This window comes from Mustela putorius, unplaced genomic scaffold (assembly GCF_011764305.1).
Source record: "Mustela putorius furo isolate JIRA1106 unplaced genomic scaffold, ASM1176430v1.1 tig00003909_pilon_pilon_pilon, whole genome shotgun sequence".
Lineage (NCBI taxonomy): Eukaryota > Metazoa > Chordata > Mammalia > Carnivora > Mustelidae > Mustela > Mustela putorius.
This window is the reverse complement of record NW_025422057.1, coordinates 15,108,701-15,122,200: the sequence shown is the minus strand read 5'-3', so window position 1 is coordinate 15,122,200 and position 13,500 is coordinate 15,108,701. Positions and strand designations below refer to the sequence as shown.

The 13,500-nt window shown below is 33.6% G+C and overlaps 1 protein-coding gene across 1 annotated transcript in view; it reads left to right on the top strand.

Moving 5' to 3' along the window:
• Positions 1–13,500, top strand: part of ATRNL1 (attractin like 1) — an 815,348-nt gene that overhangs the window by 156,420 nt on the left and 645,428 nt on the right. The window contains exons 13-15 of the mRNA XM_013055772.2: positions 5–123; positions 4,441–4,573; positions 9,189–9,370. Of these exons, the coding sequence (XP_012911226.2) occupies positions 5–123; positions 4,441–4,573; positions 9,189–9,370 (434 nt within the window). The remainder of the gene's footprint in view (positions 1–4; positions 124–4,440; positions 4,574–9,188; positions 9,371–13,500) is intronic.

Below are 13,500 nucleotides of genomic sequence, written 5' to 3'. Positions count from 1 at the left end.
ACAGCTGCTCCTGATGACAGATGCTACAGATACGCAGACTGTGCCAGCTGTGCTGCCAATACCAACGGGTGCCAGTGGTGTGATGACAAGAAATGCATTTCTGCAAACAGCAACTGCAGTGTGGTTAGTATTTATGGGTGAATGGTGATGTGGTTAGCCTGGCTGCTTCCAGTTATTAGCTTCCCATTTAGTAGCCTGGTGCAGGCAGCACCTCACACATCAATGAAAATATGGAAGGAATCCCTCACTGTGTGCTGAAGTCACTCCAGCTTCTTGCTCAGATTTTTTAGTCTAGATTCCAAAAACTTTTGCTTCTTCCCATGCCCTTTAAAAAAAGACTAGAACTGTCAAGGTAGTTTTCTGTGCTGATAGACACATTATATGGGTAAGTATTGGAATGATTTCCATGGCATTCTGGTCAGACATACACATGCGTGGTAGTAGTGTGGTCTTATGTTTTGTTCACAGGCTTTGTATGTAAGTTTACTCAGAGGTTGACAGTGGCACTTTCCGTTTGTCTCTTTAGATCAGTGGTTCTCAACCACAGGCAGTTTTGTGCCTTAAGGGACATTTGGCAATGTGTGTCAGCATTTTTGGTTGTCACAACTGTGGGGCTGCTTCTGGCATCTAGAAGAGGCCAGGGATGCTGTTAAAATTCCATAATGCATGAACTCTCCCACAAAACACAAGTATCTGGCTCAAAATGTCAATAGGGTTAAGTTTGAGAAACCCTACTTTAAGTAGACAATTGAAAAAAAGTAATGAAATTAATAGTTATGGTAGATGAAAATGGATTAAGAGCAGTAAAAATTAATCTTATAAGCAGGTAGTATCAAAATATCCCATGTTTTTAAGATGTCAACAATTGGAAAGAAAAGTTTCAAAATAAAAAAACATTAAAAGGATTAAAAACTATAGTAGGACCAAGAATTCTCTTACTGGGCTGTAGCTTAAAACACTAAATGATGTCCTTACATATTTTCAACTAAATGTAACATACATTATTTAAAAAAAATTTTTTTTTAAATTTTCATTAATCACCAAAAGTATTCACTTATTTTTTTCAGAATACTATATGGAGATAAAGGTAAAGAAAAGGGTGTTTGAAAGTTAAGTAAAAAATCTTTATTGTATCATCAAACATTTTTTAATAAACAGTCATATTTAAAAATATTTGTTTTATGGTTCTATACTGTAATAATATTCAGAACTTAAAATGGTGGAGATTTTTCAGTTACTAACTCATCAGATTGAAACCTTTGCTTTAGTACATATTGTGTTGGTATATACTTTCCCATGATATAAGTTGCTTTAGTAATAGATATACTTCAATTTTATATGAATTTTAACATTAATAGGGCATGACTCTGCTTTGAAAATTTGAAATACTTTTTAATATTTGCATTAATATTTGTCTAATGGGGGTTATTTTAGTGAGTAAAATAAAGCACGGGAATAAGAGTAAAATGAAGAATGTTATTAAATAAAAATTGTAAACAGATTGTGTTTAAAGCTTTGTTGGATAACCATGAGTTTAGGTATTGTGTTTAGACATTATTGTGTTTAGACATTTAAACTAAATGAAAATAGGGGCACCTGGGTGGCTCAGTGGGTTAAGCCTCTGCCTTCAGCGCAGGTCATGATCCCACTGGGGTCCTGGGATCAAGCCCTGCATTGGGCTCTCTGCTCGGCAGGGAGCCTGCTTTCCCCTTTCTCTCTCTGCCTGCCTCTCTGCCTACTTGTGGTCTCTGTCTGTCAAATAAATAAATGAAATCGTAAAAAAAATAAACTAAATGAAAACATGCGTTACCTCAAAAATTGTGTTATGTAAATTATCAAGTATTCATTTTATAAAGTGACCTTATTTATATTTTATTTTATTTTTAAAGATTTCATTTATTTATTTGAGCGTGAGAGAGAATGAGAAGAGAGAACACGAGAGGAGAGGGGTCAGCGGGAGAAGCAGATTCCCCACAGATCAGGGAACCCGGTTTGGGACTCTATCCCTGGACACCAGGATCATGACCGGAGCCCAAGGCAGTCGCTTAACCAACTGAGCTGCCCAGGCGCCCTATATTTTATTTTTTAAAATGATGTGTTAACGAGGAAGGCACTGGGCGAGATAGTATAAGTGAACAGATAGTACTCACTTATAATTTAGATTTTGATGTAATGTCTTTTAGACGGTTTGATCAGAATGGTGATTAAACTAAACCAAATGCTAATGGTTACAGAAAGTTCTGTGAGATGTTAGTGTGAATGATACCCATTGATACCCTATTTTGTTATTTGGTCATATTTACTTGAAGTTGCATATTTTGTGCTCTTAAAGCTCAAATAACCTGCTTACTTATTTGGTTCATTAGGCTAAAAATTACCAACCGTGTTTCAGAATAACAGTCATTTCTTTCCTCATTGGTTAAATTGGCCCCTGTGTGTGATTAAAATATAATTTCATCTATTGTACTGGTTCAGCATCAATAAACTACCTTCCCGTTTGTAATGAAGAGCAGTGGAGTTATTCAGATGGTAACTCTAATGACACCGTTGTTAGTCTAAAGACTGGCATTAAAACTGTTCTTTCTTTTATCCTAACAAGTTGTTCAGCCATCCTCCTGTCATTTTTACAGGTTATTCTATTTGTCGGATGGTTTGAGTAAATTTATTCCTTTTCCATTAGCTGACAAATGTTTGGAGCTATATTCTAATTATTACATAGAATAATGCTAAGATTTATACATATTCTATATGAAGACAGAAAACTACGAATTAGAAAAAGTAACAATGAAAAAGTATATATGTTCTGAATGAAAATGTGGTTGAATAAGAGTCACAAAGTAATTTGAGATTTAAAAAAATGTATCTCCTCTGGGTTTTTGTTTTTTTTTTAGGATGAATAATGAAAAACATTAGTATCTATCTACTTTTTATCTGTTACCTTATAGCACATGTAATTTGCCCTAAAGAAATGAACGTCTTTGGAATTGAGGTGACTGCAGTGTGTTTTGTGTGGGAAAGTATAGTAGTTTATAGAAAAATATTTGATGGGTGACATTTAAATTACCCAAGAGGATAAAAGTTGCTTCAACCATTTTTATATTTGGGATAGGTATATTAAATTTTAACTATTAACTTTATTGACTAAAAAGAAATATTTAGCTCCCTTAGTTAAAGCCTGAGTTAAGTATTTATATCTATAGAGGAAAAAAAAGATTGAAGTGAAGCTCAGTGTTCAGCATTAAGTCCTTTATGTTTTCTTCTCAAGAGTTATGGAAAGAATTGAACCAAATATTTTAATCATAGATATTGATGACATCCTGTAAAATATCTGAACTTTGATGTTTGTAGGGAACTCCCACCAAAGTTCCTGTGGTGCCTAAATTTTTTCTTTTCTTTCCTTCCCTTTTTTTTCTTTTTTTCTTTTTTTACCTTTTTAACTTTAATCTCTTAATGCTGGAGTTTAGTTGACGTATGATTATGTTTTATGGTAGGATTGGTCAAAGTCTGACTTCTGCGGCTTCTTTGCAGCCACCATAAAGGAAATGTGACAAATACAGAAGTGTCAGTTAACCAAAATGATTATTTCAGGGGCGCCTGGGTGGCTCAGTGGGTTAAGCCGCTGCCTTCGGCTCAGGTCATGATCCCGGGGTCCCGGGATTGAGTCCCGCATCGGGCTCTCTCTGCTCAGCGGGGAGCCTGCTTCCTCCTCTCTCTCTCTGCCCACTTGTGATTTCTGTCAAATAAATAAATAAATAAAAATCTTAAAAAAAAAAAAGATTATTTCATGTCTGTGGGAATAAAATTAGTTTGAGTTATTGTGAATATAATTCATCTTTTTAGATTGATTTTGATAAATTATCTCTTTATTTTTTATTATTTATCATTTCTACTTCATTTCTAGGGGTTTGTATGATAGTTTTATTATGACTAGAATTCTTTCACATGGTCATGAGGAGCAGTGACTCTGCATTGGCTTTATTGATTGAATGGAAGCCTGTTATCAGATTCAATAGAAAATATTTTCATTAGATGGTTTCTGTTTCAAATTACAAAATGTGCACATTTTTTCCAATAAGTATATGTTGTAGTTCCAAGAACTATAGTTTAAAGAAATGAGTAAAAGAGATTCTGATTCAATAAACTCGATCTGGGATGGCTCAGTGGGTTAAACCTCTGCTTTCAGCTCAGGTCATGATCTCAGTGTCCTGGGATCAAGCCCCACATCGGGCTCTCTGCTCAGCAGGAAGGCTGCTTCCCCCTCTCTTTCTGCCTGCTTCTCTGCCTACTTGTGATCTCTCTCTTTCTCTGTCCAATAAATTCTTAAAAAAAAATAGAAATCTTAATTTTAAAATTTACTTGTGATTTATATTTATGATGTAGTTTAAGAATTATTGCTATACAAAGATGAAAAATAACATGCTTTATCTTTAAACTTTCTAGTCTGTGAAAAACTACACCAAATGTCATGTGAGAAATGAGCAGATTTGTAACAAACTTACCAGCTGTAAAAGCTGTTCACTAAACTTGAATTGCCAGTGGGATCAGCGACAACAAGAATGCCAGGCTTTACCAGGTAAAGATTTCAATTTGGTAAATGAATTTCTAGTCCACAGATGAACGCCATTATAATAAAGAGCATGTAGTAAGAACATTCCAGTTCTTACTAATTTTTAACTTAATTTTTAAATTAAAATTAAATTAATAGCAAATAAACAATAATATTGGAATAATAATAGCATAGTTTCTATGAGAAAATTTTGTATATTTGCTTCCAGTTCTTTTAGGATGTTCAGGATTTCTTATATTTATTATACTAGTGATTATATCTTAAATCATATCTTAAAAACAAAATAATAAGCACTGAGACTAATATTCAGATTTAATGAAAGTTAACATTTCAACCTATTTGGTTTGTTTTTTAAGTGCCCTTTATCTTTGAAATTCTGGGAACTTTTTTACTGACTACTTTTTTACTATAAATAACAATTTTTATAATAAGTTTTATATGATTTAATGAGACTCAAGTTATGTAAACCAGAGAAAAGCCCATTTTAAAAAGCAATTTCAAGTTATTTTTTGCATATAACACTCTTCTTAGTAGACTCTAAGTACTCTTCCTTTTAAATATAAAGGTAAAATCAGAAACTAGAAGAGTAGTATGGGTATTTAACCGATTCCATCTTCCTGTTATACAGGTTAACTGAGACATACACTGGTTAAGCGACTTGCTCAAAGCTACATGGCTTGTAAATGGCAAATGTAACTATTAACTGGGAGGTCAATTCTTGCCTTTGTCTATCCAGTGGTTTTTGTTTGCTTGTTATATTTTTTCAAAGAAAAATTTCTGTGCATATGTAACTTTAAAAAGTCCTTGGAAATCCCATCAAAGGATCTATGTCATGCTTAGAAGTTCATGTAATAAAATAAAAATTAGAATGCCTTTACAAGTACCATTCATATTTTACAATATTCAAATTGTGGGTTTTGTTGATATACTGACCTTTAAAATTTTTAAACAGTGATATGTGCATGTGTGTTCACTTTGAAAAAATTAGAGAATATTAATGCAGTTCCAGATTTTGAAAAGCAGTAGTGAGATGACACTAAACTTGAAAGTAATATTGGTATCTAAGTGTTAAATTCTAAAATCAGCATGTAGATCAGTAAAAAATACTTAAAAAGTTGTTTTAAAAATCTTGGAGCAAGGGGCATCTGTTGGTGCAGCTGGTTAAGCGTCATGGTCTCAGGGTCGTGAGATGGAGCCCCACCTCAGCTCTGTGCTGGGCATGGAGCCTGCTTAATATTCTCTCCCTCTTCCTCTGCCCGTCTTACCCCGTGTGTATGCTCCCTCTCTCAAATAAATAAATGTTTTAAAAAAATCTTGGACCAAAATAGGATTTGACCGAGGGAAAAAAAATATATATATATATAAAATATATATAAACATATATTTATTTATATTTATATATAAATAAAATAATATATATAAGTAAATAAATGTTTTTTAAAAATCTTGGGCCAAAATAAGATTTGAATGAGGAATATATATATGTAAATAATACATATAAATATATATATTTATATTTATATATAAATAATATATATAAATAAATGTTTTTTAAAAATCTTGGACCAAAATAAGATTTGACTGAAGAATATATATGTATATATAAATATATATATATTTATATACATGTATATTTTACATATATAAATATATATATTTATAAATATATAAATATATATATTTATATTTATAAATATATATATTTATATACATGTATATTTATATATACATATATATTTAAAGGAAGATTGCTGCAGTGAGAAGGGAATTTGATTGCCAGCGGAAGTTTGGAAAAATAAGCGAAGTCATGTTTGGTAGCACCCATCTACTCATTCCCCGGAAAGAATATTAGTTTGGTATAAGAGCTCTACTTGGCCAGGCTATTTTGGAGAATAATAAATAACATACAGTAAATGTAATAAAAATTACATTATAAATTAACTTACCTTGTTCTAGGTTCATATTTACTAAGCAGCAATTTGGGTATATATAGTCTGTTTTCCCCTCAGCTTGTCTTGAGGAAGTGAATGCTCCAGATGGAGGACCCTGTCTATCCAGAGTTAGGCTCTCCCTTGAACATTTGTGAATTGTATTTTTCAATTGAGCTCACATAAACTTGGCAATTTGAATTTATCTCACTAAACTCATTTTAAAAATTTACCGCTCCCCATTTAACTCTGAAGCTGAGTTGATGCTCAATATTACAAACCCTAAACCCTCAAAATATCTGGGTCAGTGGTATAATTTAGTTTAGCCCCAAAGACCCATACGTTTCTTTTCATTTTCATGGTTTGTCAAGTAAGTGTTTTCGTCTCATAAAAAAATAAGACAGGGCAAAAGTAATCGAAACCCTTCCTTGATTAAGTAAGTTAACAAAAGCCATACTTAAGCAAAACTTTTATACTGTTTCCTTAAGTTGATTAGGTACTTTGGATTCCAGAAGACAAGGAATATTGCTATAGCTGTAGCCTGAAAAGGAGAATAAAGATGTTTTAAACAATCATATTAAATGAAAATTATACTTTATTAAGGTATTGCTATGTTCTAGGTACTATTCATAGTATCCAATTTGGTAGGACTGCAGTTATTAAAGAACAGAAGTTCCATGCTCATGGACTCTCTCAGAGGGTCCATGAGGTCAATACTAGTAATACTCATATGATTACTTACTTTTTAAATTCTGATTCTGTCATGGGTTTATTATGGAGTTTTCCAAAGGCTATGTAATATATGATTCCAGTAGTTTGGAGAAGTAGATAGGAGACTAGAATTGTCTTATTTTAAACCAACATTAAAGAGATTTGCAAAAATGCAAAAGAGTGCTATACTTTTTGCTATTTTTTTTTTTACGGTTTTATTTATTTATTTGTCAGAGATCACAAGTAGGCAGAGAGGCAGGCAGAGAGAGAGGGGTGGGGGAAGCAGGTTCCCTGCTGAGCAGAGAGCCTGATGCAGGGCTTAATCCCAGGACCCTGAGACCATGACCTGAGCTGAAGGCAGAGGCTTAACCCACTGAGCCACCCAAGTGCCCCCTTTTATCTGTTTTAAAGACTATATTTCTCTTAAAATAAAATCTACTTTTGATTTTAAGTTGTAATGTTTTCCCCCAACATTTTATTATGAAAAACATTTTTTTAAAAGATTTTATTTATTTATTTGACAGAGAGGTAGAGAGAACACAAGTAGGCAGAGAGGCAGGCAGAGGGAGAGGGAAAAGCAGGCTCTCTGCTGAGCAGGGAGTCCAACATGGGGGCTCGATCCTCATGGCCTGAGCTGAAGGCAGACGCTTAACCGACTGTGCCACCCAGGAACCCCTATCTTGAATATTCTTACACGTACAGAAAACTGGAAAGAATCGTAGAGAGGACACCCACCGAATACCCTCACCCAGATTCTACAATGAACATTTTGCTCTGCTTTATCCTTGATCTGTCTATCTGACCCTCTATTCGTTCATTGTTCTTTCTTAATTTTTTGATGCCCGTGGCCTGATTTGAACTATCAGCTTCTCTTTCTCAGGGAGAGAATTTGATGACACATCTCCTTTGGCCTGTATAAAGGGGCAAGACACCCCAAAGAGCTGGACGAGTGTGTCTGTAATGAATTTTTTAAGTACAATTTTAAGTGAACAAATAAATATATTTTTAAATGGTCATTTAAAATTTTTAATATGGTCAAAGCCAATAGGTAAAAAAATACATAAGGATCTGTGAAGTCTTCAATAATATTTAAGAAATAAAGGGGTCTCGAGACCAAAATGTTTGAGAATTGCAGCTTTAGAACAATTCCAGAAAATATGCACTACTGCATCTAAAGCCGAAAGGTCAAAGGGCACTGAAGCATTTAATGTGGTATGGAAACGAAAATATAGTCAAAATTTATAGAACAGTGTATTAATGAAGCACTATATTATTAGCTAGTACACACTGAAGCATAACTTTATAATGTACTTATAAATGTGTGTTTTAGAAAATAGCACTATTTTAAGATCAGCTTGTATTCTAAGCATAAACCACTGTTATTGTACAGTATGTTTAAATGTTAAACTTGAATATCTGTATAAAAATAAACATTAGAAAGCAAAGATTATAGCTTCTTTATTAAACATAAAAGAAATAAGACTTATATCCCTACAGTTATAATTAAAGAATCAAAGAACCCAGCTTATATCAAAATAGTGCACCAGGGCTATGGAATGGAGGAATAACTTTGAAATTGCTTTTGTTAAGTGGTGTTTATTTTTCTTTAAAGTGATCTTGTATTATATAAATTGGACCTGAAGATGTAAATGTAGTAGCGATTTTATTAACTGAGATACCATATGCCAATACACTAAGAAACCTAGCAGGCAATCAACACATTTTAACAGATTTTATAGCCATAGCTTATATTATGTTTAAGAATTAAAGGAAAAAATAAGAACTTCTGTTTTTATTCTTCACCAAACTATTAGATAAATTTTATTTAGTAAATCATATTGATATCCTTAGAATTTTTATCATTGAAAGTTATTTAAACAAATAAAGAAGTTGTATTTAGAATTCTAAAATAACTGAAGAATATACATGCCTTTTGGTAATCTAAAAATAAGATACAATTTTTTTTTTTTTTTTATGACTAGCTCATCTTTGTGGAGAAGGATGGAATCATATTGGTGATGCTTGTCTTAGAATCAATTACAGTAGAGAAAGCTATGACAATGCAAAACTTTATTGTTATAATCTCAGCGGAAATCTTGCTTCATTAACAACATCAAAAGAAGTAGAATTCGTTCTGGATGAAATACAAAAGTATACGCAACAGGTAATAGCTCTACTTGTTTATATTGTGGAAATACACAGGAAGTCCTAAAATCATTAGCAATGGTTCATTTTTTTGTTTTTAAATAAATTGTTTTTACTAAATTTTGGAAGCAAAGTGTACAGGACTTCAAAAGTCAATTGGCACTGGACTTCATCTGTATATGTATTTGGGAATAAGATTTTCTAAATTACTCATCTATGTTTTGCATAGTAAGCCGCTACATTTCTTACCAAGAAATCATTTCATATGAATAAATACACCTTAAAATACATTTTTAAAAAAAGATTTTATTTATTTATTTGTCAGAGAGAGAGCACAAGTAGGGGGAGTAGCAGGCAGAGCAGTCAGAGGGAGAAGCAGGCTTCCTGCTGAGCAAGTAGCTGGATGGGGACTCTTTCCCAGGAGCCTGGAATCATCACTTGAGCCAAAGGCAGCTGCTTAACTGCCTGAGCCATTCAGGTGTCCCAAGAATTTGTTTTGAAGTGTAGTGTCTTCGTAACTTGAGATGTCCCTTATAATTAAAACACAAGAGGGACAGATGGTTGGCTCAGTCAGTTGGGTGTCTGACTCTTGGTTTGGGCTTAGGTCATGATCTCATAAGTCCTGGGATGGAGCCTCTGCTGAGGGCAGAGTTAGCTTGGGATTCTCTCCCTTTCCCTCTGTTTTTCCTCTGACTCAGGCTCTTTCTTTCTCTCTCTCAAAAAAGAAATAATAAAAATAATTAAGGCCAACACATTGGTTACATTTGTATATATGTATTTTTTGTGAGTGTGTGTTTTTGAATTATGCTATTTTTTTAGGTGTAGATTTGCTTAAAATAATATATTAAGGGTTAGCTGAAATAAAACCAGTTTTTAAAGTATATAGAAGTTGTTGGAACTTACAGCACTTAGAAACTGTTTCAATATTTCAGGGGGTTTTATGGAAAATATTTCCATAAAAAATGGAATATTTCTTTGAAAACCAGGTGATGGGTATTAAGGAGGGCATGTGTGGTGATGAGCCCTGAGTGTTATATGCAACTAATGAATCATTGAACACTACATCAAAAACTAATGATGTACTATATGTTGGTTAATTGAACATAACAAAAAAATAAAAAAATGAAAACTGTATTAAAATATTAGTTTATAAGCTATTTCTAAGAAGAATTTACTGTATTTTCTACTCTTGGATCTTCAAAATATAGTTAACTCTTAAGAGTAGATTATATAAGGAAATTTAGAAATAATTTACTAAACCTAGTTTTGAAATATTTAGCTCATGTAATTACTTGAAGTGTACAAATACAAACCGTCATAGCATCATAGCAGATTTTTGTATTTTGTTTCAAAAATAAAGTTAGAACTCAAAACAGATCAGGTAAGTGATAAGACTAAACAATAATAAAATAAATTTTATTTATGTATGAATAAAGTATATTATTTTATTTATAAATATAATAATAAATAATAAATAAATAATAAATGCCTTAAATCTGTGGTTTGTGCTAGATTTGGCCTCACATTTAAGATAAAAACATGGGGCGCCTGGGGCTCAGTGGGTTAAAGCCCCTGCCTTCGGCTCAGGTCATGATCCCAGAGTCCTGGGATCGAGCCCCACATCGGGCTCTCTGCTCTGCAGGGAGCCTGCTTCCTCCTCTCTGCCTGCCTCTCTGCCTGCCTCTCTGCCTACTTGTGATCTCTATCTGTCAAATAAATAAATAAAATCTTAAAAAAAAAAAAAAGAGTTGGATGCTTAACCAACTGCACTAGTAAGATAAAAACACAAGACATGCAGAGATATCCTATTGTCAATAAAGTACAAAGTAGAAAAATTTCTATACAAATAATGTAGGTGTGTCTATAATTCACCTGTTTCTTTGAAAACTCTATTAGGCCTGATCTCAACGACTTTATTTTGACTTTGAGTTATGATTTTTATTTGGACAAAGTCTGTTGGTACTTCAAAACTTTACTTTGTATAGGACAGAAGAGACCATTTTGGCTTGAAAATATTTTAGAGCAATATTACCAATTACTTGCTATAGAAATACTTAAGTAATGTTTTCTTGGTATAGCTGATTTTAAAGGAACATTGAGGACCACCATCAAAATGCTGGAGAGCATGTAATTGGACATACTGTTTATCTTTAAAACTTGTCAGAAAAAATAAGATAATGCATATAAAGAATATATATTTTATTTTTCAGGGTATACAGTAATTATTATTGTTTGCATTTTAAGGTTTTTTTTTAAAAGATTTTATTTATTTATCTGATAGAGACACAGCAAGAAAGGGAATACAAGCAGAGAGAGTGGGAGAGGGAGAAACAGGCTCCCCCTTGAGCAGGGAGCCCATTTGGGGCTTGATCCCAGGACTCTGGGATCATGACCCGAGCCAAAGGCAGATACCCAAGGACTGAACCACCCAGGTGCCCCGAGGGTTGTTATTTTGTATCACTTTCTCACTGCTGCTATTACTACCATGTCCCAGAGTCATTATTTAGAATTCTTAGGTAACTTGATGAATTTATTTAATGAATAATTAATACTGATATTAATTGTGGAAAAATATTTGCCCCATATGACTAATGTAATTTTTCCATAGTGAATGAGAAATCCACCCTGCTATTCCCCCACCCCCACTGACTGCCCTGGGTACTTATACAGAACCTTTTATCTCTTAAGATAATTCCTGATTTTTGATGAAGAATAGGTTGCTGATTTCACCTTTACTAGTAACAGAGGAATATGCACCTTGTGTTTAAAAAGTGACATAAGAACAGTTTGTATAAATGTTAAAAAAAAAATTAGGGGACTTGTGCACACTCCCTTTGGAAATTTTTGTATGGACATTCACTTCACAGTTACTGCTTACCCTCACATTTTTGGTGATATTAGCAATTATATTTCTGTTTTTTTAAAAGATTTTATTTATTTATTAGAGAGAGAGAGCACAAGCAGGCAGAGCAGAAAGCAGGGAGAGGGAGAAGCAGGCTCTCCACTGAGCACAAGTCTGACGCGGGGCTCAATCCCAGGACCCTGGGATTGTGACCTGAGCCAAAGGCAGCCACTTAACGAATTGAGCCACCTGGGCCCCGGCATGTGTATTTCTTATAAGTATTAATATGAGATGATTTAACTTATAATTATAGTTTCTAATTGTAGAGCCCTACCTCACACATAATAAAATGTTTAAATTAATTATGTCCTAGGCTTTTATAAATAATCAAAATTTGGGGGCACCTGGGTGGCTTAGTGGGTTAAAGCCTCTGCCTTCGGCAGAGGTCATGATCGCAGGGTCCTGGGATTGAGCCCCACGTTGGGCTCTTTGCTCAGCAGGGAACCTGTCTCCTTTCCTCTCTCTCTGCCTACTTACGATCTCTGTCTGTCAAATAAATAAATAAAATCTTAAAAAAATATATTAAAAATTTTGAAGTGGTTATCACAATATACTTGTTGACTCTCAAATATTTATTATATGCCTGATTTTAATAGAATAAAGAAAAACTATTATAATTAAATTCATGTGAAAAACTAATCTGTGAAATTATTTTTTTGTGAACTGTAACTATTTTTCTGTGAAGAATGAGCCAGTATTCATTCAGTTAGTAAACATTTTTTGGGAATGTACTTCTTGCTGAGGATAGGGATCAAAAGACAGTCACTCATCTGTTTGTTTTGTTTTGTTTTTTATTAACATATAATGTATTATTAGCCCCAGGGGTACAGGTCTGTGAATCGCCAGGATTACACACTTCACAGCAGTCACCATAGCACATACCCTCCCCAATGTCCATAACGCAACTACCCTGTCCCTACCCCTGAACCCCGGGCAACCCTCAGTTTGTTTTGTGAGTTTAAGAGTCTCTTATGGTGTGTCTCTCTCCTGATCCCATTGTGTTTCATTTATTATTTTCCTACCCCCCAAACCCCCAATGTTGCAGCTCCACTTCCTCATATCAGGAAGATCATATGATAGTTGTCTTTCTCCGATTGATTTATTTCGCTAAGCATAATACCCTGTAGTTCCATTCACGTTGTTGCAAATGGCAAGATTTCATTTCTTTTGATGGCTGCATAGTATTCCATTGTATACGTATACCACATCTTTATCCATTCATCTGTTGATGGACATCTAGGTTCTTT